The sequence below is a fragment of the Aplosporella prunicola genome (assembly GCF_010093885.1).
Source record: "Aplosporella prunicola CBS 121167 unplaced genomic scaffold K452scaffold_15, whole genome shotgun sequence".
Classification (NCBI taxonomy): Eukaryota; Fungi; Ascomycota; class Dothideomycetes; order Botryosphaeriales; family Aplosporellaceae; genus Aplosporella; species Aplosporella prunicola.
The window spans coordinates 588977-615094 of NW_022983543.1; the positions used below are offsets into that span (position 1 = coordinate 588977).

General features: G+C 54.7%; 12 protein-coding genes across 12 annotated transcripts; 8 read left to right on the top strand and 4 right to left on the bottom strand.

The window, feature by feature from the left end:
* Window positions 1-7: 7 nt before the first annotated feature.
* On the top strand, window positions 8-2040 carry K452DRAFT_272850 (uncharacterized protein; the record flags this gene model as incomplete). Its single annotated transcript, XM_033539110.1, has 2 exons — window positions 8-50; window positions 122-2040. 2 exons carry the CDS (start codon window positions 8-10, stop codon window positions 2038-2040), a joined length of 1962 nt encoding a protein of 653 aa, XP_033396745.1.
* A 501-nt stretch (window positions 2041-2541) lies between these two features.
* Window positions 2542-3244, bottom strand: K452DRAFT_299094 (uncharacterized protein; the record flags this gene model as incomplete). The annotated part of the gene is made up of 3 exons (XM_033542183.1): window positions 2542-2551; window positions 2641-2741; window positions 3044-3244. The coding sequence occupies 3 exons, from the start codon at window positions 3242-3244 to the stop codon at window positions 2542-2544; spliced, it is 312 nt and encodes a 103-aa protein (XP_033396746.1).
* A 541-nt stretch (window positions 3245-3785) lies between these two features.
* K452DRAFT_359436 (uncharacterized protein) lies at window positions 3786-5082 on the top strand. Its single transcript, XM_033546264.1, has 3 exons — window positions 3786-4255; window positions 4312-4393; window positions 4445-5082. Exons 1-3 carry the CDS (start codon window positions 4226-4228, stop codon window positions 4888-4890), a joined length of 558 nt encoding a protein of 185 aa, XP_033396747.1. The 5' UTR covers window positions 3786-4225; the 3' UTR covers window positions 4891-5082.
* Window positions 5083-5393: 311 nt separating this feature from the next.
* Window positions 5394-5855, top strand: K452DRAFT_309483 (uncharacterized protein; the record flags this gene model as incomplete). Its single annotated transcript, XM_033543251.1, has 2 exons — window positions 5394-5429; window positions 5499-5855. The coding sequence occupies 2 exons, from the start codon at window positions 5394-5396 to the stop codon at window positions 5853-5855; spliced, it is 393 nt and encodes a 130-aa protein (XP_033396748.1).
* Window positions 5856-7339: 1484 nt separating this feature from the next.
* K452DRAFT_359437 (uncharacterized protein) lies at window positions 7340-8180 on the top strand (the record flags this gene model as incomplete). Its single annotated transcript, XM_033546265.1, has 4 exons — window positions 7340-7511; window positions 7572-7653; window positions 7725-8072; window positions 8122-8180. The coding sequence occupies exons 1-4, from the start codon at window positions 7476-7478 to the stop codon at window positions 8178-8180; spliced, it is 525 nt and encodes a 174-aa protein (XP_033396749.1). The 5' UTR covers window positions 7340-7475.
* Window positions 8181-8507: 327 nt separating this feature from the next.
* K452DRAFT_359438 (uncharacterized protein) lies at window positions 8508-10769 on the bottom strand. Its single transcript, XM_033546266.1, has 2 exons — window positions 10570-10769; window positions 8508-10516 (listed from the first exon to the last, which is right to left on the bottom strand). Exons 1-2 carry the CDS (start codon window positions 10628-10630, stop codon window positions 8910-8912), a joined length of 1668 nt encoding a protein of 555 aa, XP_033396750.1. The 5' UTR covers window positions 10631-10769; the 3' UTR covers window positions 8508-8909.
* Window positions 10770-11199: 430 nt separating this feature from the next.
* Window positions 11200-15265, top strand: K452DRAFT_272856 (uncharacterized protein). The gene is made up of 2 exons (XM_033539111.1): window positions 11200-11585; window positions 11637-15265. Exons 1-2 carry the CDS (start codon window positions 11205-11207, stop codon window positions 14805-14807), a joined length of 3552 nt encoding a protein of 1183 aa, XP_033396751.1. The 5' UTR covers window positions 11200-11204; the 3' UTR covers window positions 14808-15265.
* A 682-nt stretch (window positions 15266-15947) lies between these two features.
* Window positions 15948-18229, bottom strand: K452DRAFT_334549 (uncharacterized protein; the record flags this gene model as incomplete). Its single annotated transcript, XM_033545199.1, has 3 exons — window positions 15948-16881; window positions 16933-17378; window positions 17439-18229. The coding sequence occupies 3 exons, from the start codon at window positions 18227-18229 to the stop codon at window positions 16127-16129; spliced, it is 1992 nt and encodes a 663-aa protein (XP_033396752.1). The 3' UTR covers window positions 15948-16126.
* Window positions 18230-19264: 1035 nt separating this feature from the next.
* Window positions 19265-19815, top strand: K452DRAFT_327304 (uncharacterized protein; the record flags this gene model as incomplete). The annotated part of the gene is made up of 2 exons (XM_033544904.1): window positions 19265-19427; window positions 19577-19815. The coding sequence occupies 2 exons, from the start codon at window positions 19265-19267 to the stop codon at window positions 19813-19815; spliced, it is 402 nt and encodes a 133-aa protein (XP_033396753.1).
* Window positions 19816-20052: 237 nt separating this feature from the next.
* K452DRAFT_299102 (uncharacterized protein) lies at window positions 20053-20594 on the bottom strand (the record flags this gene model as incomplete). The annotated part of the gene is made up of 2 exons (XM_033542184.1): window positions 20053-20299; window positions 20377-20594. The coding sequence occupies 2 exons, from the start codon at window positions 20592-20594 to the stop codon at window positions 20053-20055; spliced, it is 465 nt and encodes a 154-aa protein (XP_033396754.1).
* Window positions 20595-20768: 174 nt separating this feature from the next.
* On the top strand, window positions 20769-21938 carry K452DRAFT_251950 (uncharacterized protein; the record flags this gene model as incomplete). The annotated part of the gene is made up of 1 exon (XM_033538236.1): window positions 20769-21938. The coding sequence occupies one exon, from the start codon at window positions 20769-20771 to the stop codon at window positions 21840-21842; it is 1074 nt and encodes a 357-aa protein (XP_033396755.1). The 3' UTR covers window positions 21843-21938.
* A 367-nt stretch (window positions 21939-22305) lies between these two features.
* Window positions 22306-25398, top strand: K452DRAFT_359442 (uncharacterized protein; the record flags this gene model as incomplete). Its single annotated transcript, XM_033546267.1, has 3 exons — window positions 22306-22670; window positions 22728-23557; window positions 23615-25398. 3 exons carry the CDS (start codon window positions 22306-22308, stop codon window positions 25396-25398), a joined length of 2979 nt encoding a protein of 992 aa, XP_033396756.1.
* Window positions 25399-26118: the final 720 nt, after the last annotated feature.

Below are 26118 nucleotides of genomic sequence, written 5' to 3' on the forward strand. Positions count from 1 at the left end.
CGAAACCATGGGACAAGGACAATCTGCTGATGCCCCTCCGCCTACGCTAGGTAAGTTGTGGTTTCAACGCGACATCCCACCCACGCGCGCTGACTGACGCCTTCTTCCTTCCCCGCCGCAGAGCAGCTTTCGCACGAGCTCACCAAGCGCTTCGCCTCCAAGTGCTTCACGCCCATCGAAATCTACAGCTTCTCGGCCGTTTTCAAGTCGCTGGCCGAGACGTCTTCGGGCGTGCGACACTGGAACGAGGCGACGCTATGCCGGTTTCTGGGGCTGCCGGACGAGCTGGCCGTCGGGTCCGTCGTCTTCCAAATGGCGACCTACCTCGGTGCCTTTCCCTTCCCGAGCCAGGCGCCTGCGATCCTCACGCTGGATAACCTGCTCAAGGTCGTGACGCTGTTGACGCGGCGGCACACGCCCGTGCTGGGGCGCCGGGGCGACGCTGTGTGGGTAGCGGAGGTGTACCGCAGCTTGGCGGTTTATGATCGCGGGCTGGATGCTGTACCGGAGGACAAGAAGCCGGCGGCGGGTGAAGAGGGGGGTGAGGGTGCGGAAGAGGCCGAAGGTGGCGAGGGCGAGGCGGCTGAGAGCTCGACATACACTGGATTCGCGGTCGACGAGCCTGTAGATGGTGACGAGAGCGACGAGGAGGGCGACGAGCTCGTGCTCGCGGCGCTCGACTCGATGGATGTCGCGGAGGTGTTCAAGCAAGGCGAGCAGCCGCATCTGCACCACTCGGTCATTCCGACGGACAACTTCTTGCGCCTGCTGCAACTGCTGCTCCTGATCGCGCCGCTCGAGGCTCAAGACAACCTCTCCGAGTACTTTGCGCAGGTGGACGACGAGCGGCTGCGCGGCCTGCGCGCCACGGCGAACAATATATTATCCTCGTTCGACGTGGACAAGAACCACGGCGTGAATTTCAAGACGTTCAACGCAGTCGTCACTTCGTCCATGCCGTACCTCTTCGACGGGCTGAGCCCGCTCTTCGAGCATTTCCTCTTCGCAAAAGAGCTTGACCTCTCCAAGCGCAAAGAATCAACTTCTTCCGCGGCGTCAGGCGGCTCGGACAAAAAACCCGCATCACCACCACCAGTGCGGGAAATACCCTCGTCAGCGAAGCAGCTCCCAGCACCCGAGCCGATTTTGCAATCGGCGGGCGAGATCCTCGACCTCAACATGCTCTCGCAACTATCCTTCATGATCAAAGGCACGAACCTCTTCCGGCGACTGCGCCCGCTCTACTCAGGCGGCGAGCACGGCTTCAGCATGGGCAGCTTCGAAAAGAGCGTCTTCAACTGGCGCGCGCCCTCGATCCTCCTCGTATCAGGCACGCTCCTCCCAGACACGCCCAGCAACCCCAGCGAGCGGGCCTTCGCAGACTCGCTCCCCCCAAAACGTCTGCCCAGCAGCCTAGACTTCCCCTCGGGCACCGGCATGCCGCAAGAGACTCAGCGGGAGCAGGCGCTCGTCTTCGGCGCCTACATCCCCACGCCGTGGAAGAACACGCCCAAGACGGCCTTTGGCGACTCGAGCACGCAGCTGTTCCAGCTCGCGCCCGCGCACGACGTCTTCGCCGCGTCGGCGCTGGCCTCGGACTACGCGTACTTCAACAAGCCGCCGCACGGGCACACGGGCCTGGGCCTGGGCAGCGGCGTGCCGTCGGCGAAAGCGGCGCACCAGTACGGGGCCTCGGCGACGGTGCCGCTGGGCGCCGTGTCGCTGCACGTGGACGCCGGGCTCGAGTTCGCCGTCTTCACGCACTTTTCCGAGGGCGGGGGCTCGTTCCGGCCGAGCAGGAATCCGGCGCGCGCTGGCCGCGACTGGCAGGATAGGTTCGCTATCGAGGCGGTTGAGGTGTGGGGGTGTGGTGGAGATGAGGAGGCTGAGGCCCAGAGGAAGGCATGGGCGTGGGAGGAGCGCGAGGCTGAGGCCAGACGGAAAATTAATCTGGGGACGGGCGATATTGAGGCTGACAGGGAGCTGTTGCGGTTGGCGGGGTTGATTGGTGGGGATAGGAGCGGGGGGAGCATGGGATGATGATTGAGAGGGGAGGAGGGGTGGATGTGGAAGTGGAAGAGGGAGGGCAAGAGAAGGGGAGAAAAAAAAGGGCTTGCTGGTGTGTTGCATTTGGCTTTTTATTTTTTCCTGGTGGCGTTGGGGCTGGGAAGGACGGGACGGGTATGGATGTATGATGCATGTGCATGCGCGCAGATAGCTCTCCAAGAAAGCGGTGATTGCACGAATCGACACGGCACCGCGCTAGAGGTCTGCAGTGATTCCAACCCACCACCCATCCCTTCATTCCAGATTCCTCGCGGCTACATACTGTACGCGTAGTACGCTACCGGACCGTCCCATCCATCCATCCATCCATCCGTTTTGGAGCCAACCACGCACGCACGCACGCATCAAACAAGCATAGGAAAAACAAAAAACGAGAAAACGCCGCGTGGTAGTGCTGTGTACATATATCGGGGTGTAGCGTAGTGTAGAGTTGTGCAGAGTAGTTTTCGTAGTGCTACAGCAGTAGCTCCAAACCTAGCCTTGCCTGCGGAGCAGGAAAACACGCGTATAAGTAAGTGACTGGAGCAGAGTAGGGAAAGAGAGGAGGGGAAAGGGGAGGGGAGACGAGCGTACCTCTGCTTGTGCTTGGGGTTCTTGTTGCAGATGATGTAGACGTAGCCCTTCCTGCGCACGCTCTTGCAGCCATCGCAGAGCTTCTTGACCGAGCTGCGGACCTGTGGCGGAGAGGTCAGCAGGGGGTTCGTGGACGAGGCTAAACGCTGCGTTGCGTTGCGGGAGGGAGACGGGGTGCTGGGGCGCGCTGCTCGTGTCCGTGATAGTGGCCTGGCCTAGACGCGGCTCCACACGCACGTATATATGATATACGCCAATGGCGCGCACGCCAGCTCCAGCAGCCACACCAACACCTTCGCTTTCTTCCTCTTCTTCCTCTTCTCTTTCCCAGTACCCAGCAGCAAGCACACCCCACGCCTTCCCCAAAAAATGTCACGAAACCAGAAATCCATATAAAACACACCTTCATGCCGCGCACCTGCGCCAGCGCCATGGTCGCGCTCGGAGCCTGCACGCTGGGCCTCGCACCCCCGGCCGCCAGCGTTATCGAGTTCGCGTGCGCGGCGGCGCGCGAGGAGCATGCGCGGAGCTGCTGGACGGCGGCGGTGGTCGTGGGTGCGGCGAGGCGCGCCCGGAGGGGGGCAAGGAGCGTGCGCGCGAGCATTTTTGTTTAGTTTGGTTTGAGGTCGGAAGGAGGTCGGCGCGGCGGTAGGTAGGTAGGCAGGTGTGGGTTTGGGCGGTGCGAGATGGGCAATTGGAATTGGAATTACTGCCGGGCGGCGGGCGGAGAGGTCGGAGGTCGGAGGTCGGTGGTTGCTGACGGATGCGGTTTAGTGTAAGTAGAGAAGTGCGTGTTCCGGGTTGCGGGCGCGTGGTGGGTCTTTGGGCGCTGGTTGGATGGTTGTGCAAATCAAAACAAATCAAAACCAAGACCTGGCACAACTTCACAAGCGGCTTGGACAACAATGTATATATGTACATATGTCATGTTGCGGATGTCGTGCCGTGGACGCGGGAATAGCCGTTCTTGTCCTCGACAGATAATGATTGCTTTTGCTGCCATGAGACGGGTCGACTGCCGCGCTGCGCTATGATTTGTCGCATGCAATTTGCACTTGCATCGCATCCCGGTCGCCGTCGGTAACTGCAGGGTACAAAGCTCTTCTCCGGAATTTTTGCGAAATCGTAGCTACGTGCTGTTGTCGGGGCGATGGCGACGGTTTCCACCGCTTGATGTGAGTGTTTTGGGGTCGGGGTTGTGGATACTTTGCTTCCTCCACCATATATAAGAAGCCCCTGGACTTTGCCTCCCGGTAGAACGAACTACTTTTCTCTTGTTTGCCTTTTTGATCGCGGTTGGCTGCAGCTCAGACAAAGCAGTTTTCAAGCTCCGATTTTCAAGTTCATTCACCAACGTTAAGCGTCAAGAGCAAGAAACTTCTCCCCTGTTCTTTCCAAGCCTCACTTCAAGACCAAGAAAAAGCCAGAAGCTTAGGCACTAGGCGGGGCAATCGGGGGACGTCTTTAAAAATCGCCTTCTCTGCCTTTTTTACCTCTTTCCCTACCGGACCTTCACCACGAACCATCGAAGATCTGAAGTCCCAAACATCACCTTTATCTACCTCAACCTACCACTAACATCAAGATGCCGTGGACCGCTGAGACGGAAGCCAAGGCAAGTCTAACCTCACTCAAACTCTGTCCGAACACAGAAAGCTAACAAGCCTCCAGCTCTTCTCAGGTTGCCTTCAAGTCCTCGACCTGAAGCTCAGCAAGGAAGACCTGGTCAAGCTAGCTGAGTTCTTGGACAATGGCAAGTGCAACTATTCCTCAACTTCAAACCCTCGCTGACATCGTCAACTAGAGTTTACCCCCGACGCCATCAGACAGCATGTGACGAAGAAGTTGGCCAAGGGCATCATATCCGGCAATGGCGGCTCAGCCAACAAAATCGCCGGCACACCCGTGAAGAAGACACCCAAGAAGGTCGCCACTCCTTGCTCCAAGCGTGGAGTCAAGAAGGAGGTTGACTCAGATGAGAACGACGACGACGCTCTGCCGGCCACGCCGTCCAGGAAGCGTGCTTCGTCGCGCAAGACGGCCAAGCCCGTCAAATCCTACAGCGAGCAGACTGACGAGGAGGACAACGGCGACGAGGACGAACTCCAGGGACCCGCGACCAAGAAGCCTCGCCTTGACGATTCAACTAACGGCCATGAGGAGGCGAACGGCCAGGACGGAGGTTCTGAGGAGGAGGCTGCCGTTGAGCCCAGTACCTTGCCTCAAGTTGATAGCGCAGATGGGATCTAGCGGTTCCACGGCCGACACTTGGTTCCTTGGAAACTACTACACATCGATGTTGAGGGGAGCTTCAAAAATGTGCCCGACAAAAACAGAGATGCTCAGTTTTGCTATTTGTTTTCCTGCGGCATGCTTCTTGTCCCTACAGCAGTAGTTTATGATACAGGCAAATGAAGGAGCCTCACAGAGACGATAACGAACTCAAGTTAGCAGACTATGAACGTGATATGTCTCGATCATTTGGGCTTTTTATTGTCAATGACATTTGACATTTGCGGACACAACGAATCAGTCAGTAAATGCAGGAGCAAACATTCGTCTTAAAAGCATATCCACAAACTAGCTGCTTTATCCTCTCCTGCATAGACAGGCACCCTACGCCAGCCAGCTCCGCTATTTAAACTCTCCTCCGCCATCTTCCCCTCCCATTCTCTTCCTTTCCACACCAACCAATCTCCCCAACCCAACCACAAACTATAAACAACCCACCCACAACTGCCAACTTCCCCAAGATGCCCATGGAACGGGACCCTGCCGCCGATGCGAAGGTAAGCCGTCTCCCCACACCTTGGCCTCACTTCCCTCCGCCCCAACCGCGCTAATCACATCACCCGCAGCTGTTCGGTCTCGTCTTAAAGACGTTCAACATCAAACTCACCAAAGACATCATTGACCAGATGAACAAGGAAATGGGCCCCGATTGCAAGGGCCAAGCGATTCCCCACCGCATCGACTTCTACCGGAAGAAGGCTGCCGCATTCAATCCCACCGGCAGCACCGCGTCTGGTCCGAGCGAGGCGATTAAGAAGACTAAGAAGCGGGCCAAGGCTAGCGAGAGCTGCGAGGAGGACGACGACGAGGAAGTAAAGCCGAAGAAGCGAGCTCGTATAGACTATGCTGCTGATTCCTGGTGTAGAATCCGTGGAGTATACTATACGCTGCTGATCGTATACCGTTGCATAACCACTGGATAGGCAGAATGCAGAACCACATTCCCTTTAATAGATCGTTCTGTGTGTGTCATGGCGCCGATGCGCGTTCTAGCTGCTACTTCCGCTCGTTCCGCATCTTTTCCATCCTGTCCCGTTTGTGCTGCGAACCAGACCTAAACCTCCAGATCTGGGGAAGAATACTTGAAGTCCTACGAACGTAAGAGTTTGTACTCGCTTAAACTTCGACACGCTCGCTCGTTTCCCCTCGTATCCTCTTCTACCCGATCGTACTCTTTCCACTAGATCTCACTCTCTACCGACCCGGCGCGCTCGGCGACCAGCATCGCACGGAGTACTGACAACACAACAATTTTCGCAAGCGAATAAATGCTCTAGCAGAGAATATACCGGAAACGTATGTCGGTGGAGCTAGTAGAAGGTTAGCGTCGGGCGTGGGGATCTAACGGTGTTGAAGTGTCGTTTAAGAGCATTCTTTGGGACCGAATGAGACTATTCCCAAGGAGTTGATGTGGGGGTCGGGAGAGTTCTGTTTGGGAGTAAGTGCGAATGTAAGGATGTGTTCCTGGTTATTTATGGTAGACGTGTGGCCGTGTCGCAATTACCAAATGTATTTATCTAAACGGAGCCTTTGAGTAAGATATTACATGCAGCTATTACCGATACCATATCTCATCTCTCCAAAAAATACCCTATCTTAGACCATAGCATCATCGAGAAGTACTCAAGTTGTCACTTTTATAACTCTCTCGCTACTGAACCTACCCATTGTCAGACACTGTGCCCGCCTCCAGTCTGTGGAGCGCAATGACTAAGTTCTAGTACCTACAGCATAGGATACACTGCTTCGCGTTCTTATTATTGCATTTCTAAGCCCGCGGGGTGAGCTTATTATTGACCCCTCTGCACATCACCTAGCCTCCCTAATTACTACCGCCTATCAAGCTACCCCTAGCTAGAGCTGACTAAAAGTCACGAAGATAGATCAGGTAAATGAACAGAAAACCTGGGGGAGACCCATGCTTTCCGGTTGACGCATGGTGACCGCAGAAAAAATAAAAAATAAAAATAAAAATAAAAATATTATTAAAAAAAAAAACAACAATCTCCCCAGCAAAAAGTCAGGGCCGAAAGCCCTATAAACCACCAATTGTGTAAGGGCAGTTTCCCCAATACGTTGTGCCAACGCTGTGGTTCGAACACTCGAACTCCAGGTGTTAAACTTCTGAAGTGTTGAGGTACCTTTACGGTGGCCACTAAACCACACGACGCTTCCAACTCGTGTTCTTACTAAGTAAACCGCCAACAGAGCTTATAAGGGGTAGCTAGCGTCCTATTACACCACTCCCTCCCACACCCTTCCCGCCTCGCCGTGAAGCTCCTAGAAACGGGAAGCAAACGTCGCAGTCGGCGCGGCAGTTACTAGAAGCCGCTAGCATTCACGGGATTTTCTGTCCGTTAACATAAAAGCCGCTCCGCCTTCCACGGAACTTACTCTTCTACTCTTCACCTCACGCACTCAACCACGATTGTTCTCCCCACAACTTCTTCTGCTCTGCTCTGATCAAGCTCTACTTGACCGCGCCTCGTCCCGAATCTCACCCTTTACCGCAATCAAAAACTCTAACTCTCAACACCGCAAGCATGCCTATGAACTGGACTCCCGAGGCGGATGCCAAGGTGTGTACCCGCCTCACTTAACCTCACCCTCAAAGCTCCAAGTCTAACATACTCTCTCAGCTCCTCGTCGAAATCATCAAGGCGAGCGACATCTCCATGAGCAAGGAGTTCCTCAACAAGGTCGCCCAAGGCATGGGCGGTGGTACGTAGTCAACACTTTCCTCCCCCTCCCCTCCCCTTCCTCACTCACGCTGACTCTCACCCTCACTGCAGACTGCAACGCCAAGACGATCCAGAACCGCATCACGCGCCTGAAGACCGCCGCCGGCGTCACTGGCAGCGGCAGCGGCACTGGCTCCACCCCTGCCACGCCCAAGAAGGCCGCCACGCCCCGCAAGCCGCGCCAGAAGAAGGCTGACACCAACGCCACGACCCCCAAGCGCAAGCGCGGCAAGAGTGCCGCCGCTTCTTTTGAGACGGACATGAAGCTCGAGCCCAGTGATGGCGACGGCGACGAGTCCCCGACCAAGAAGGTCAAGTCTGAGCAGCAGGACGACAACGAGAACGATGACCAGCTCACCGACATCCACATGCAGGCGCCTAGCTTCTTCGACGGATCGTGTGAGTGAGCGAGCGTTGCGCAAGCTCATCTCTTGTCTATGCTCTACAGTGCGACGGCTTTTGGGTATGGATGCTGCAGGGAGCCGGCTGGGTTTCTTTCATGACTGACAATGACTGCTGGCGATTTCATGGTTCTTTCTCTCTTGTTTATCTGACACGGAGGGAAGTTAGCGTCTTGATGAGTTCGGGTTACGCGAGCGGTATAGCATGTGTGCTCCTTGGCTATGAGGCTTAATAGAGCAAGGACGATTAACGCACGTCACCATCAAGTGATGTTGATCACCTAACGAGATAACGAAGTTTGTACGGAGTAGAAGAAGAAATCCAGTTAAGGTGTCTATAGTATCTGTGTGCTCTAAGACCCTATTCACTCTTATCCAGGATTTAGGCCGATAGCTAGGCAAGGAGTAGTCCGTAGTGACTGCTTATATCATTCCCTCTCTCGCTAGATGGTGAATGTCGGTTGATGGTGACGGACGTTATACCATATAACATCCAGCAGACAAGGCTCAATAGAGCAAAGGTATCATACCTTGTTACTCATTCGCAATGTCTAGATGCTTTCATTACAGGCCTTACTCCCATACCATGTCATTACCCGCGCGATTCCCATTTCCCGACATACTTCATGAACTCTCCAGAAAAATATCTCTGCGAGTCGAAATAAACATCCCTTTCGCCCACATCCCAGCACCGGGTATGTACGTCCCTAGGTGCTTATTGCACCCATCCCATCCATTTCTCACAAAAACGCCGCAGAACCCCAGATCAAAACAGCATGCCACACCACACCACACCCCATCCCATCCCCAACACCTGGCACCACCTCCCTCACGATCAATAAACCGTCAACGCGCTCACGGTACCATTCTTCAACACCTCGAAAATCAGGCCCGGAAAGCCATAAAGCTCACTGATGCCGAAATTATGATCCACCAGCTGTTTCTGGCCGCCAGCACCAATCACGCTGGCACTAGCACCAGCACTGTGCTTCGCGGTGGCGGCGTCCGCGCCTGCACCCACACCCACACCCACCGCCGTGCCAGGCCGACTGCCCTCCTCAAACCCGCCTAGCAGCTCGCAGCTGCTGCCTGGGCTGTCGCCCCACCCGCGGTTGAGCACCATGCTGCGCTGTAGGGAGCGCTCCTCGTCCTCGTTGGCGTACGTGCTCTTGAATGCCTCTTTGAGCCGACCCTGGATGTCGGCGAAGGGCATCTCGCTCGTCAGCGCGTCCTTGTACTGCTCTGTTGGGACGTGCTCAAGGGTCCAGCGGCTGCGGCGGTGCCGGTTGAAGGGGTAGCTGCCGGGGATGTTGCCATGGAAGATGATCTTGGTGGCGACGAGGCGTTGGCTCGAGGACGGGAAGCCGGGGGTTATTTTTAGAGGCGGGTGCGGGCTTGTGGGCGAGGGGACGCTGAGCGCCACCGGCGTGCTGATTAGAATGTCGAAGCCGTGGTGGAAGTAGTTGTAGAAATGCTCTACGGTTGACGTATCATCTGTGTCCATCACAGAGGAACTCTCGATAGGAGACCCGGATCCGGAATCCGAATCTGACCCTTCCGCGTCCACTGACAGCGTCTCATCGGCCTCAGAGGAGGACTCACCATATGAATCCGAAGACGCGTTGCTGAAGCGACGGCTACGTGAACTACCAGGCGCATGTCCATGGATGGATAGACGTCGGTCGCTCTTGTGGTAGATAGCATCGGGCGGACCGAGCTCCTCCACTAGTTGCTGCGGACTCGTCACACTCAGCTGGAGCCAGAACGACGGGCTGGAACGCCGAACGAGCTCGACCCGGCCTTCTCCATACATCCTGGCGACCTCTATCTCATCCGCCACGTTCGCCTTGGCGGCGAGCTCCAGAGATCTCGGGTTGAGCGGTGCATTTGTAAAGAGCGTCCCGCGGGCTTTCGGCCATGACTCTCCATCGAATATCGCCATGGACTTTGCCGCCGAGGTGGCAGATGAGGAAAGCAGGGATACGAAATCCTTGTCTGCGGACCATGCGGATACGTCAAGGAGGAAGTTGAAAGCGATTCCGGGGTACGATAAGACATAGATGCCCTTTCCGCTGGTATCACCGTCCTTAGGAGCGAGGAACTCGCCGGCATATGTAGGGCCCAGCAACTTGTCGTATACGTGACGGAACCGCGGACCCGTTGGACCCGTGGGATTGCCTAGACCTCCCATACCAGCTTCTGCGGCCTTGACAACTTCCACATTCTTGTAGCTGAGCCGGGTCTTGCTGAAGTCCAGAACCTCTATCAAGCGCAAGCGTTGATCCGGGCCGTCGAAGCGCAGACGCAGGCCGTTATGGGGGAGGGCGACAAAGATAGGGGCAGCGATAGGGTAGCGCAGGTCGTAGATGAGCTCGATCTTTGGGTAGACGGAGGGTTGGGCCTTGACGCGGGTAAGGATGTCATGGATGGAAGCTCCCAGGACTGGTGCGGGTGTTAGCTTGGCAGCATGGAGGGATCATGGGGGAGGATCCTACGCATGAAGCCCAGAGAGCGGCCGGGCACGATAGGGACAGCTGGAGGGGTTGAGCTCGCCATGTTTGGGGAGTTGTAGGGATGATACTCCAGCTAGGGACCCTTATGACACTACCCCGCGGATGCCCTGCCACTAAGCCTAAAGCGGCCGGGTCCCACGCGCACTGATCAGCCACAGCTATAGCTAACGCGGAGGAGGTCGATGTTAAGAAGGAGAAGTAGGGTGAGTAGGTAGGTAGGTAGTCGTCGAAGTTGGTTATGACGTCGAGGCTATATGATGTGAGCTGGAGGTTAGGTAGTGCGCTCAACATCAAGCCACCCGCGTGACGCCGTGTCCGATCAGGTGCGCATCCAGGAACGGGGAATGTCGTGGCCTGGGATCATCCCCTCCCCGTAACAGCAGGTCCTTAACACTTAGTCAGCGCAACGACGGTATCGAATACATCACGCGGCGCCGTTACCCCGACAACGAGGTGGGCCAAGCTCCCGCTGCTCTCCGCACAAAAGACAAGACACACCAGCTCCTGTTATGCGCAGTACTAATCAACAGCATCATTCACCACCCCCTCCCTCCCCCTTAACAGCTTCAATGGCAGGTCCTCCTAGACCTGGCCTTCCGGTCAAAAGAGTCCCCACAATGCGCCCTCCCTCCACCCGTCCCATGCACTCGCGCGCGCAAACGGCCACCCCCGTCCCCAGCGGTCGCGCATCTCCCGCCGAATCGGTCGCATCCGTCGCAACGACTGCCACAATGAAGCGCAAGGAGCGCGAATTCGAAATGGCAAACGAAGAGACAAACATCAACGTTGTTGTGCGGTGTAGAGGCCGCAACGACAGAGAGGTCCGCGAAAACAGCGGCGTCGTTGTCTCGTGCGACGCCGTCAAGGGCAAGAACGTCGAGCTGTCCATGGGTCCCAGCGCACTTAGCAACAAGACTTACAACTTCGACCGCGTCTTCTCCCCTGCGGCCGACCAGGGAATGATCTTCGACGATGTGGTTGCGCCAATTATCGATGAGGTTTGTGATCCGAATCCATTTGAGATCTAGAACGACACTAAGTTGGCGTAGGTGTTGGGCGGCTTCAACTGCACCATTTTCGCATACGGCCAAACGGGTACCGGAAAGACATACACCATGTCTGGTGACATTTCAGACGTCCTACCATTGCCCGACTCGGCCGGTATTGTTCCGCGTGTTCTCCACTCGCTATTCGGCAAACTCGAAAGCGAAGACTCAGAACACTCGGTGAAGTGTTCTTTCCTCGAATTGTACAACGAGGAGCTGCGCGATCTGCTCGCCGCCGATGACAACATCAAGCTGAAGATGTTCGAAGACGGAAAGAAGGGCCATCAGTCGACCATCGTGCAAGGCCTGGAAGAATCACACATAAAATCTGCATCCAAGGGAATTCAACTGCTACGATCGGGTAGCCATAAGCGCCAAGTTGCCGCGACCAAGTGCAACGACCTTTCTTCGCGGTCCCATACGGTTTTCACCATTACCGTCTACATGAAGCGCACGTCCGAAACTGGCGAGGACTTTGTGAGCGCCGGTAAACTCAACCTTGTCGACTTGGCTGGTAGTGAAAACATCCAGCGCAGTGGAGCGGAGAACAAGCGTGCCGCTGAGGCTGGCTTGATCAACAAGTCCCTGCTTACCCTGGGTCGTGTTATCAACGCCCTGGTGGAGAAGAGCTCGCACATCCCGTACAGAGAGTCGAAGTTGACGAGATTGCTTCAAGACTCTCTAGGTGGTCGGACGAAGACGTGCATTATTGCTACTTTGTCTCCGGCGAAGAGTAATCTGGAAGAGACTATTTCGACCCTCGACTATGCTTTCCGCGCGAAGAACATCAGGAACAAGCCCCAGATCAACCAAATGGTCTCGAAGAAGACTCTTTTCAAGGAGTTCACCTCGGAAATCGAGAAGCTGAAGATGGAACTGATCGCAACAAGGCAACGGAACGGTGTCTACTTGACGCAGGAAAGTTACGAGGAAATTACGACCGAAAGCGAATCACGAAGAATCCTCTCCGAGGAGCAAAGAGATAAGCTCGAAACCATGGAGGCGAATCTGCGAAACAAGGTTCAGGAGCTTTTTGCTCTGACGACCAACTTGACGACCCTGAAGAAGGACAACGAAGCTACTAAGGCCATTCTTGATGGTACCAAGAGCCTGCTGGAGAAGACAGAGGTCGTCTTGGAGCACACCCGCCAGAACCTGGATGAGGAAACGGCGCTTAGGAAAGCGCATGCCAAGACCGAGGAGGACCTGGCAAACATCGGGCAAGATTTGATTTCAACTCTCGGGAAGACAACCAAAGACATTGGAGGTCTGCACTCTAAGCTGCGCCGTCGGTCGAACTTGCAGTCTGTCAACAGACAACAGTGGGGCTCTTCTCAAGCTCAGGTTGCTGGAACGACTAGCACGGTTGAGGAGCGCCTCGCTGGTTTCCAAAGCCAACAGGAGGAACTCATGGCTGCTCTTTCTCTGCGCATGCAGGGCTTCGTGCAGGATGAGTTGCAAAAGTTGGGCGTTTCCCAGTCGATGCTGGAGGAAAAGTCAAAGGCCTTTGAGCAGTCTGAAAAGGAGGTCAACGAACAGACGGCCAAGTCGCGGGACGACATGAACGAGGTGTTGGAGGAAATCAAGACTCTGCGGGAGGATGTTAAGCAAAAGGTCGGTGCTGGTTTGAATGATCTTTCCGCCGCTGCGGAGAGGATCTCTGCTGGCATTGTGACCGAGTTGGAGGCTTTCCACACCCAACTTCACTCCTCTTACGCGTCTCTTGGCAGAGACTTCAAGACCACATTCGACGACCTCGTCAAGGAGCTCAATGAGCAGCAGAGCGAAGCTGAGGTTCTTCGCAAACAAATCAGTCAGGCCAACGTCGAGCTCATTGCAGCCAACAAGGCTTCCCAAACTAGTCTGGTCTCTGTGATGGAGACGGAGAAGCAGAAGGCTGCCGAAGAGCGCCAGGAGCTCCTCGCCCAGGTCACCGCCCTCCTCAACTCCAATGCCGCAACGCAAGAACAACGCATGAGCGAGGCTCTCTCCGGCATCAGCAAAGACATGGACACTGCCAACACTGATTTCGAGACCGCAAATGCCAGCTATAACGAGGGTATGGAAGGCTGGGTCAGCAAGTCATCTGACTTGGTCAATGGAGTCGTCAAGTCGCGCGAGAATGTCAAGTCCAAGATTAAGGGCGATTTCGCTGCGGCCAACGAACACACGACCGCACTCCGCAACACCACGGCCTCCGTCCATGCTTCTACTGTCGACATTGTCAACAACCAAATGTCGAACATGGACTCTCAACTCACTTCCCTGGACGACATCGTCTTGCGTGTCCAGGAGCAAAACAACACCCACCACGATGCCCACACCAAGTCTCTGTCCAACCTGGCCGACACTGTCCAAACCTCCTACAAGAGCATCGGCGACCACTTCACCACGTCCTTCACTCGCATCCAAGGCCTGGGTACCGACGTGGAATCCAAGACCAACGATTTGCGCGCCACTTTGCCCGCCCTTGCCGAAGACGCCGAGATCCGCTCCACGCTCCGCAGCCTTCGCGAGGAGATCCAAAACCATTCTCTCAAGGAGTACGAAGTCACGGGCGAGACTCCCCAGCAAACGCGCTACACGTACACGACGAACCTGCCGCGGACCGAGAGCCAAGAGACATTCCTCTCGAAACTGCGCAATGGCGTCTCAGGCAGCGACGCCGACAGCAGCGCGCCCGGCAGCGAAGCCAACACGCCACGCCCGCGCTCTCCAACCAAAGGCATGGTCTTCACGGACGCGCCCAAAGACGAGGCCGCCCTCGACAGCAACATGAGCGACGCGCCTTCCGCACTTCCAACCACGAAAGCTCGTGCGGGCAGCGCTTCCAGTCTGCGCGAAATCGACCCCAACACGATCAACCCTGTGGGAGCAGCGGAGTCGGCCTCAGCGCCGCCGACGCTGCAGCTCAAACTCGATAGCCCGACGCTGGCGGCACAAGGGCAGCAGCAGCCGTCGCTGAAGCGGACGCATACAGCATCCGGGTCTGATCGGGAGAGCAAGCTGCCAATGAAGAAGAAGGCGACGCGCATGACTGTTGCGGCGGGGGTGGTGGACCGCGAGAACTTGCCTGTGCAAGGGCAGGGGCAGGGCGAGTTTTCGAAGAGCGTGGGTGTGGGGAGTGGGACCGGGACGGCGGGGCGGAGGCTGAGGAGCCATGGGGGGAGTTGAGTGCTGGGTGATGGGATAAAGTGATGAGTAGGGTTTTTTTGTTTTTCTTTCTCCTTCTTCGTTGGCGGCATTTTTGGCCCGATTGATTGATACCTCCTTCGTTGTGCGGCTCGACGCCGGGGATTGTTTCTTTTGTCTCTTCTCTTGGTTGGTTGGTTGGATTGGTCTGTTTGGCATTTAGGGCGTTGGTTGGGGAGGGGTGGTGGGGTTTTCTTCCTCTCCTTCTTGCCTAGGTGGGCTTGTTGTGGGTAACTTCTGGCGTCTGGGGTTGGTTGGGGGCGCTTGTGACTGACTGACTTACCTTGCCTTACCTACCTTGCTTGGGGGGGTGGGTTCGTAGTAATTCGATTTTTTGTACAATGCTTCGCTGATGGGGTTGGTGGTGTTGAGTCGTTGATGTTGTCTTTGTGAAGTGGTGGTGTGCTGCTGCTGGTTTTGGATGTTCTCTGATATACCATTTCCCACTGCAGAATATCCATGACATGCTTGCCCAGCTTCATTGTGTTGTGTTTTGGATGGATGGTGTGTAATATCAATTAGTTTTTATGGTCACATCTCTTTTTCTACGGGCTGGTTTGGGACATGGGAATCCTCAAAGCTTGGGTTGATTTTCTTGTCGTTTTACTTTCATGTAAGAGGTGCTGGGTTAAAAAGCCGCCGGTGTCGGTAGAAGTTTAATTATGGTAATGTTTTAGCGGGTGGTTTACGTATATGACGTGACAGTGATGAATTGGTTTTCGTGAACAAAGGCTACAGAAAACGACTCGAGGGAGACGCACCTCTGGTTATCAGTCGTTGGGCAATTTCCTTCGTTTTTAACTATCGAGGCACAGGCTCGCATTGTGTGTGTATAGATTGGTCGTTACAAAGCATAACTATTTGATTGGTCCTCGTTTTTACGTGGTGGAACTTAAATACATGATGAAAAGACAATCAATATAAACAGTGAAAAGAGTGTGAGGGCGTCCGTCAGCCGGTTCCGGAAGGTTTCAGTCGTGAGGCTAGTGCCAACCTGATCCAGGGGCGTCCAGTTTTCACACAAACCCAACGTAGATAAAAGTAGGAAAGCAATTCATAATCCACAAAAACAAAGAACGAAAGTTGGAGACGGAGAGCTGGTGTTTTAAATGCGTTGAAGTGGTGGGAGAGTGGAAGGCGAAAAAAATGCTCGATGCGACAGTGATCAATGACGGTACTTCCTGCTTGCGATAATGTACAAGGAGTGACGGCTTGACAGACGGTGTTTGAATGAAGCCTTGTGTCCGTCGAAGAGAGGCTATGGAGGCCTATGTCGCTGGTTGTTTCAGTGATAGCTGCTTCTAGGAAAACTGATCGATTGAAAGCAATTCGGGATCGTCCATGGAAGAGTCGAAGGAATCATTTATGTTGTACTCAAAGTCATCGTGGATGCCGTCGTCCATGTAATCGTCCAGATCGTCTGCATACGCCATTGATTTGGTCGCACCGCCCTTTCCTGCTTTCGCTGGGAAATTTGCCTCCCACTCCTTTTGATCGACCATGTCCCATTTCTTGTTTAGATGGCCCTTACGTTTCTTAGAATCGGCCCGCTTCGGACACTTATTGAAGGGAGCGTTGATGTCCGAGTTCCATTTGTCGCCCTTCATCTTGTCAGGGAATTTTCCTTTCCAGATCTTACTCTTTCCCTCCTTGCAATTATGATTTTCTTGAATACATTGGTGATCCCAGTCGACGGATGTGCCAAGTCCTGTTTTCACTAGGAAATCAAATGTCTCGTCTTTGGCTTCGGAATATCCGTCCTTCCAACTGAAATCCCCACACATACAGGGGTAATTGCGTGCCTTTCCTGTGCTGAGACCCGCAATTGTTTCACCACCCGGATTAAAACATACAGGTATGTCAAACAGAGTCTTTGGGCCGGCAAGACCAATAGCTATGCCGAGTGCTTCGTTGTATGAACTGCCGTTTCCTGTGGAACTGCCATAGTTCTTGAGTGTTTCTTTCCCATCAATATGCACTTTGTTCTTGAACTTCTTATAACGAATAAAAGATGACCTTACAATGTCCGTCATATTAAATTTGAACATGCCTTGCCCTATAGATTTTCAGTGATACTGATATGTCGCGTTTAGCAAACAAGGCTTACCATTCATCGTTAAGAAACTTGGGGGTGTATGGAGATTAGCATGCCCTTTCTTTTTCTCGGATGCTCTATCAAGACCGTATACCCAGAAAGACAGATTCGGGTACTCTGCAAGACACTCATGTGCTTGTATCGGACCACTTGTATCTTGTTCGCAGCCCCCTGGTGCATTCGTTACAACAATGTACAGGCGCTCGGTATTCCAGGCATAGTTGACAGCGGCCGCCATCCAGAGTTGTGTGATGGAGTCGGACAACGGTTGTAAATCTTGCCCTGAGGGCGCCTGGAAAAATGCGGCAAATTCGGCGATATCTGCGATAGTTTTACCGTTTCGGTCTTTGCCACCAGCAAGCCAGTTTGCTGTGGTATTGCTTATTGACGACTCGAATGCGGTCATTAACTTCATCCAAGCAACACCGAAATCAGTTTCTGCTCCTTCCAACCATTGGCTACAAATGTATAAGCTCTCTGGACCATGGACATACGGCTTAGATACAATAGTGACTTACGATGCATCTTCATATGCTTGAAGAGCGAGGCCGTCTGCGCCGGCATATATAGCAGGCACAGAGTTAACAATCACCTTCGGCACAACTGCTGCAGCACCTGCATTAAAACCGAGAAGGGCTCCAAAATAGGCTGCAAATACCCCGGTTATAATTAGAAAACAAGCATGTATCTGCTGGTGCTTTTTCTTGGCTTTGGAATATTCTCGAGCTGTTGTTGCGCCGTAAGTGAAATTCTTCAAAAATGACTTGGCCGCCGCTTCGACTCGATTGCCAGCGTTTTGGCCTTGGTCTTTAGCGAACACAATAACATTATTGAAATTCGATATTAACTCGAGGCTGTAATACGCCAATTCTTTTTCTCTTTTTGAGGTGAAGTTGCTGCGTAAGTTTTGGCAACTGCCAATACCACAGACCTGATGCCCGTTGCATATCGCGAGCGAGTCTCCGGCGTTGGGTGCGTATTTATGGACCAGATACTGGTGAAAGCCTTTTTCTCCCTCCCGGTTCTTTTCGAAGTTTGTTAGCTCGGTTGCGATCCATTTTTGTACATCTCCCTTCCAGCTGGAGTGCCATTGATCCCAGTTCGGGCGATCGATGTCATTGCAGGCAGGCCGCAAAAATGGGTAGTCAGACTCATTTCCGGCTTGACGCGGTCCGATGAACTGGTCGGCCAGATGACTGTGCTCAGGTAGGTAGGTTGCGGCACCAGGACCTACTAAAACACAAAATAGGAACAAGAAAGTGAACGACGACATCAAAAGTTGAAGGCACTGCGTTTTGAGGAAGCTCATTGTCATCCTGTTGCATGTCAATGGTCGCTTTTGCATTTTTAAACATGCTAGCTGCCCTTACCCGGGACAACGGTATGGCAGTTTGACATTTGCGAAGACGACAACAATGGAAAGACACGTTGAATTGAATTCGATGAAATAGAGGACGGTGGCAAAACGCATATCAAAATCCCTTAGCTTGCGGGATATCACAAAAAGACTCACTGTTTCTTCTATAGGCATAGGGTATGGCGCCAATATCATGACCAACGACAAAAGTTGATTGTGAGAGCTCCGGAACCCGTAGGACGGAACCGACTCCACGATCCAGCTCGAGTATGTCCGTCCAAGCGCAGCATGAACGGCGGAAATGGAGCCATGTGTTAGCAGAATAAACAGAGCTGTTCATCATGCAACCGGACCACGGCTTTAGTGGCATGAATAGCAACGCGAGGTCGCACTGCTCTTGAGACTCTGACTAGTCGGAGTACTGTATCTCAAATCATACAAAGTGACCCTGAGATGAGGGATTAACACCTCTACTCCCTTCCCTTTTACAGTAAAGGCTGATACAGCGTTTGAGCTGGTTAGCAACTTCCGACCATTAAGAGCTTAAGAAAACGTTAACTAGTATATCCGATCAGGATTTGCGTGGCTGTTTGCACAGCTTGACCGTTTTAGAGAATAACGTGTTATAGACAATGCGGTATAAGGGGACTGCCCAGGACCAGTCCATGGCATAGACAGGTAGTCTCAGTAATTATCCCAGACGGAGAAACGAATGTATGGAGGTATGGAGGTGACAAGGCAATGCTGTTAACCTTAGGTAGTGTGTTGATGAGTGTGTTGATGACGAAGTAGAATGCGGGTCGTGCGGCTGTGGCGTTCCATTGGTAGCGTGGTAGCTCCCCGCAACCAGCCACTTCCAGGAACCACTCAACAGACCACATCTTCAAACCCGAACAAAGCGTCCCGCATCATAACTTCGACCTCTCTCACCGTTTGCTCCCACCCGTCACCCTAACATACGTACCAATCCGCTTCTACTCCCTCACGATGCGCTTCTCCGCCGCCCTCGTTGCTCTCCTGCCCGCTGTGGCGTTCGCTCTCGACAAGCCGCTCGACATTGAGGTCACGAACAAGGTGGAATGCCAGCGCAAGACCGTTGCGGGCGACAAGATCGACGCGCACTACCGCGGCACGCTGGAGGACGGCACTGGTACGTTTACCAAAGCTTTCGCAAAGTCACTCCACTTCGAGTGGTTTGGCAGAAGCACGCCTTCTCTAGTTCAATCCTTATCTCTAGCTACGAATTGACGCCTCGTCAACGCAATTGTCCCACTGGCTGACAATCTCTTGCAAAAACAGAGTTCGATGCCTCCTACAACCGTGGACAGCCCCTCTCCTTCACCGTCGGCGCTGGCATGGTTATCAAGGGCTGGGACCAGGGCCTGCTCGACATGTGTGTGGGCGAGAAGAGGCGTCTGACCATTCAGCCAGAATGGGCGTACGGTAGCCGCGCCATGGGTCCCATTCCGGCGAACAGCGTGCTTGTCTTCGAGACCGAGCTGGTGGGCATCCAGGGCGTTTCTCGCGATGAGCTGTGAGCTCTGAACGGAGACGAGAGATTGGGCTAGATCAAATTGGATTGAAGCGGTAGACTTGGGCCGGAAAAGGAATGAGCTTCACAATAACGGTATGAATTGAGGTTATAATGGCGGCGCTGCTATAGAGCTGCTGGAAAGGGTATATACTGCTGCCCTTTTTCAATGCATAACATCTTGGTGCAAGAAGTGCAAACTTCTAAAACCCATCCTACATCTCCCTCTGTTGTTCTAGCAGTTCTAATCATGCTCCATTGCCGACTCCTCTAGGGCCACGACTGCGTTGTCGAGCTCCCTGATCCTTTGCCCAATCCGTCTCTTGACTTCGTCCCCAACCTCCTTATCCGGACCTCCAACAACGGCCTCATATGCCGCCTTTAACTTGTCCAGCTCCTCGCGCGCGGCAGCCCTGTCATCGGCGGCATAGACAGTGTTGCTCTCGGTCTCCTCGGCTGCGATCTCAAATTCGTCGCGTGCGGTTGCGTAGCTGTATAGCAAAGGCAATTGTTAGTATCAAGGACATGGGATTAGACGTGAGATAAGGAAAGGTGAAGGGCGATATACAGCTCTTGGATCTCCTCAATCTTCTCATCCGCGGTGCTCTTGGCCGAGAAGCTACGCCATTGCTGCTGCGGGATGCTGGGCGAGACCCGCCATGCGGGCTCGGGCCGGACGGAAGCTTGCAGTCTCGCGCCCGCGGTGTATGAGCGGAAGGCGGGCGTGGAAATGGCGGCAGCGCGAAGCTGGCGCGCGCAAGTGCGGAAGATGGTGCGTGAAGACATTGCTGGAGCTTTGCGTGGTGATGCACGATGGTGAACAGTGTCTGGAGTGTCGGCGCGCCACATCGGCGCTCGGTGATGACGAAGTCGCGAGTCAGTGTCGTGCTTCGTAAATCCCCTGCGCCGCATAACTCCGGCTTTTCTTCCTCCTGGCAACATTTCCCCCTGTCGCGCGACATGATTTTCGGTATCACTGTGCTTGTGATATCCTTTTCCTTCTTGGTATATCACCATCCGCCGCGGACATGGGCTGCGTTCCTGCGGGATCTACAGACGAAGCGCATCCCGCCACCAGGGTCCACAAAGCCGCAAGATGAATCAAACAAGGAGTCTCGCGCGCCAGAGCCGCCAAAGCCTTCGCCGCAGGAACAGCCTCCCAGACCCGCGACTCCGGTGAAGATTCAGCTTCCAGATGCCACATCCGAAGAGGCCGCCGACTCCTCGCAGACCACGCCCAAAGCCTCGGGCTTACCAGCCGTTCCATCTTTTGCCGTAGCAGATCATGACGATGCGAAATCGGATTCCGAAGACGAAGACAACCTGCCCCCGCCCCAGTTCCCCGCGCTGAATTCCGCGCAACGAGCCTCCGGCCCCGCACCCCGCGCTCCGCCGACTCTGAAACCACTTGAGAGCCCCGCCGCCCCCTCTCTCATGCTTCCACCCGCGCGTCCTATGCCGAATAGCAGCCTCCAGGCTCAGCGCGGAGGAGGACTTATGCCGCCTCCTTCGCGCCCAACCCCCGCTCCTCTCCGCGGTCCCTCTGGCCCTCTTCCGAACAGAGGGCCGTCCGGTGGTGGCAACAGCTTAGGCCTCCCCACGACAGCTCCCGTCAAGGTGCCAAACCCACGGCAGAAGGTGCTTTTGACGCCGGGACATTCTCCCCTCGATTGGGCCGCGCTTTGCAAGTCCTCGACGAACTTGTCAGGAGTTAGCTCTCTGCAGCGCGTAACGCCCTCGATGCTGAAGGCGCATAATGGGCGCAAGAACAGGGCGACGGGAGAGGTCATGCCGGCTTGGTCTAGCTACGGGGGCAAGGTATACAATATCACGCCGTATCTGCCGTTCCATCCGGGCGGAGAGGGAGAGCTGAAGCGCGCGGCAGGAAAGGATGGCGAGAAGTTGTTCCACGAGGTGCATCCGTGGGTTAACTGGGACAATATGCTGAGCGATTGCGTTGTTGGAATACTAGTGCCGGAACACGGGACTGAAGAAAATGCGAGTGAGGGTGGAGGGTTGGATGATATGGATTGAACGGCAGTGCGACTTGCACAGTCAGAGGAGGCTTCAAAGACTCTTTGCATGATACCCGAGCATAGGTTTAGAAGGAGCGACGGCTATTTGATAGAGGTTACAGTCTTATCCTCTTTTAGAGTTAAATTTTTATAGCTATTCTCTTTATACCGGTAAATGTGTGTGAATGACCACGCAAAACATAGCCTGATATAACGGTAATTGCTTTTCCTAGGCGTCGGAAGTTGCTGACCATCTCAAACAGTGCGGCTGGCTGGCTGGTCTTGACTTCAACAGCGATGGAGATTATCACATATCGGCTACCCGGAGATTAAAATTGGTCACATGACTGCGCGCCATTGAAGCTCGCGTCTGCCTTCGGCGCTCCACGTCGCTCACGTTGTGGCGTCACACTCTCCAACATCGTCTCTCCTCGACCAACCCCGCCACCCATTGCGCGTTCACGAGCTCACCAAAGCCCGCAATGTGGCTTCTTTCCCACGACGGCGGCCTTTTTGAAGGCAAACGTCTCTGGTTACGACCCGGCTCACGACACCTTTTCGGCCGCACCAACCCTCCTAAGAACCATGAAGCGCCCGGAGACACTGTGTACACTATTGACACCAAGACCGTGTCACGGCAACACTTGATAATTGAAGTGAAGCCTGTTGAGCCTGGCACCGGTTATAAGTACGACTTCAAGAGCCAGGTCGTTATCACGGACTCGTCGAGATTCGGCTCGCAGCTCGATGGCGAGCAATTCAAGGACACGGAGAAGATTGTGGGAGGCAGGACAAAGGGTGCGAACGCTTTCGCAATCAAGCTGGGAAAATGGGATCAGCTGTTGCGGTAAGGCTCCCTGGCGCCTTGGAAACTTGCGATAAGCTAAAGCGCGCATGTTACCAGACTTGAGTGGCAGCAAGTCAATATCTGCTACAGCACTATCTCATCCAAGGCCAAGGCTAGCAACCCGAATGATCCTCTAAAGGATGTACATGACCGTCTGGAGCCTTTCGATATAAAGATTGGTTTTGATTACAACCCTTCACATACGACGCATGTCGTGGCTAACAAGCGCAACACCCCCAAGGGCCTCCAAGCGCTTGTTAACGCAAAGCACATTGTCACAGATGCGTATGTGGATGCTATTGAACAGCAAGTCGCGCGCCCGAAAGATGCTGGGCAAGACGTTATGCCAATTGAAAAGGACTTCGACAGTCACTGGCCCGATGCAATGAGCTTTCTTCCTGCTAAAGGAAAAGAGCCCGTGGCCAGACCAGCGGGCTACTTTAAGCCGGACAAGGAAAGGGAGAGTGTTTTTGCCGGCTACACGTTTATCTTCTGCGATAAGACACAATTTGAGAATCTTCAACCTCCCATTTCACAGGGCGGCGGAAAAGCCTTGCATCGCGAACTGGATATGACATCTTCAACGTCTTATGATTTTGCGCGGTACGTCAAGAATGTCGCAGGCGAAAAAGGCATGGGTGAATTTGAAGACGGTAGCGAAGGAAAGGGCGTCGTGGTGGTAAGAAGAGGCAGAGGTGAAGGCCAAGCGGCGGAGGAATGGGCTAAAAGGTTCTTCCCTGAAGTGGACCTAAAACTGGGACAGAGGAGCATCGAGCAGAATGAGTTTCTCGATGCCATCCTGACAAATGATGCGAGCGTGCTGAGGAGGCCGCTGGAGGAGGAGGAAATTGTTTCGAGTAGCATTCCAGCTCCTCCGGCAAGTTCAGGTAAGCTTGGTTATTTGGCTTTGGATCTGTTGTTCCAAACTTACGCGATACATCTAGCTCTTCCATCGGCTGCTCCTTCACAGCAGTCCAACGCTCGTAGCAGGTATCAGTCTCAATCCCAGTCGGTCCCTCCATCAGACGGCAACGACCCTCCTGCAACATCTCAACCTCCAGCTACTCAGCGCCGCCGCGGTCCTCGTCGTGGCATCGCAGTATCTCGCTTTAAAGGGTTCGATGATGATGACGATATTGAACTCTCCAAAATCCCACCCGCAGACGATGACGAACCTATGGAAGACCCTCTGCCAAGCCAGACTCAGGGAGCCGCCTCCCAGTCACAGATGCCCGCTTCTTACGGGGTCAGGACATCACCGGTTTCCCAATCCCAGTCACAGTCGAGGACAGCGAGAGGAAGAAAGAGACCACATGAGTCTAGCCCAGTTCAAGAAGAGCCAGAAGAAGAGCCGCCCGAAGACGATGCCAACAATCTTGTAGATAAGCTGTTGCCTGCTGCAACCGCTATGAAGCGACGTCGGTTGGAGCAACAGCTGCAAGAATCGGCGCAGGAAAGGGAGGAGACTCCTGTCGTATCCGAAGCGGCAGAAGAGCCAGCATCTCACAAGAGGAAACCAGGCGCGAAAGCCGCTCCAAAAGCCGCAAAAAAACAGAAAAAAGATAAATATGACCCTGAGGTTCTGGATCCGATAACGGAGCGGCGAGAAATGCAAGATGAAGAACGCAGGAAAGACGAAGAGAGCTTGAGGATGGCACTAGAAGGCATGGATATCGAGCACATGACAAACCTCGCCAAAGTGGAAGAAATGGAGATCAAACCTCGAAGCGCTCAGCCCGGCGAGACCGACATGACTGAAGAACAGCGAGCCGCCGAAGAGGGCAGATGGAAGGATGAATGGAATGGACGAAAGAACTTCAAGAAGTTCCGCAAGAGGAGACCAGGCAACCAGGCGGCAGACAATCGAGAGATACGCAGAGGCCACAGAGTTATAGTCACGCTGGAAGAGGTCCGAAAGGATGAACTCTCCATGACGGACGCCTTGTTCGAAAGCAGCGGGCAACCCAACCCAGCCTCACAATCAGCGTCGAGCGCCCCTCGTCAAGGCAAACGCCAGCGGACCAAGCAGCGCCACACGAGAAACGTAGCAAATGAGTCAGACGACGACGACGAAGATGACGATGATATGTTCACACGCACGGCCAGCCGCACCTCTCGCCGCGGCAGCCGCACAACGCAAAGCCAGACGCCGTCGTCGTCGGCGCGGGCAAGCCAAAGCCGGCGCGGCGGCCCCGCCTCCGCCATCGTCATCGACGCCGACGACGCCACGGAGATGCAGGACGTCGAGCCCGAGGAGATAGCGGGCCAGCCGCGCAACGAGAAGCTCGTCGAGCTGATTGAGGAAACGCAGCTCTCGGGGCGGCAGCAACAGCAGCAGCGGAAACGCGTGCCCAAAGGCAAGGGCGCGAAAGCCTCAACTGCAGCAGCGGCGGCGGGCAGCACGTCCCCCGAGTCGACGCGGAGCACGACCACGCGGTCGACGCGCGGACGCAGGGCCGAGACGCCGTCGCAGCTGTCTGCTGCGAGTCAGACTCAGGCGGACACGGAGGCAGATGCGGACCCGGAGGCAGATACCGAGGTCCAGGTGCCGCGCAGCACGGCTGGGAGCACGAAAGCGGCGGGCCGAGCGAGGGGGAAGAGGGGCGCGATGGGGCCGCCGGCGGGGGCGCAGGAGCCGCCCGCGAGGAAGCGGAGGGGTGGGGGTGGGGGGGAGGACGAGGCCGGGGAGGATGAGTTGAGGTTTCAGTTTCGGCGGAGGAGGGGGTAGGGTGTGTGTGTGTGTTGGGGTTGGGGGTTGGGGGTTGCTGGTTTGTGAGAGAGACGTGCGTGGGAGGTGGACGGGCTTGGGTTGCTTGCGCGTGCTCTCTGGCCGTGTGGCTAGCCTAGCTAGCTGTTGTAGCTTTTCTCCTGCATGCGTACATAGGTACCTAGTTCCGTAGCAGTTGCATAAATAGCTACCATACCATACGTACGAGTAGGTACTTAACAGTGCAAGTGCCATAGCACTACCTACTCAGGCACAGCTGATGCCTACTCACCCTACCCTACCCTCCCTACCCTACCCATTTAGCTGATCGCGTCCTGGAGTGTCTGTATGCATATACTATGCCGTTTATAGGTAGTAAAGCGCATAAGCACCCAGCAAGCACGCACGCACGCACGCAACACGAGCGAGAAGGAATGGAAAAGGAAAAAAGACAAAAAGCGATAGTGACGGCTACAGCTAATAGCGACAGCTAACGGCTACAGCAGCTCACAGCAGGCAGGCAGGGTATCTAGGTATCCATCTAACACAACGCAGCACAACACAACACAGCTAAACGCTACACCCGTCCCTCCAGCACCGCCGCCGCCCCCTCTAGGACGTTATTGAACGCCCTCACGCGGCCGAGCAGTCCACCACCCCCTACCCCTCCCTCCCCCGCTCTTCGTCTACACAGTCGTCATAACAGAGGCATTGCGATACCAGCTCAGCATGGGGTTCTCG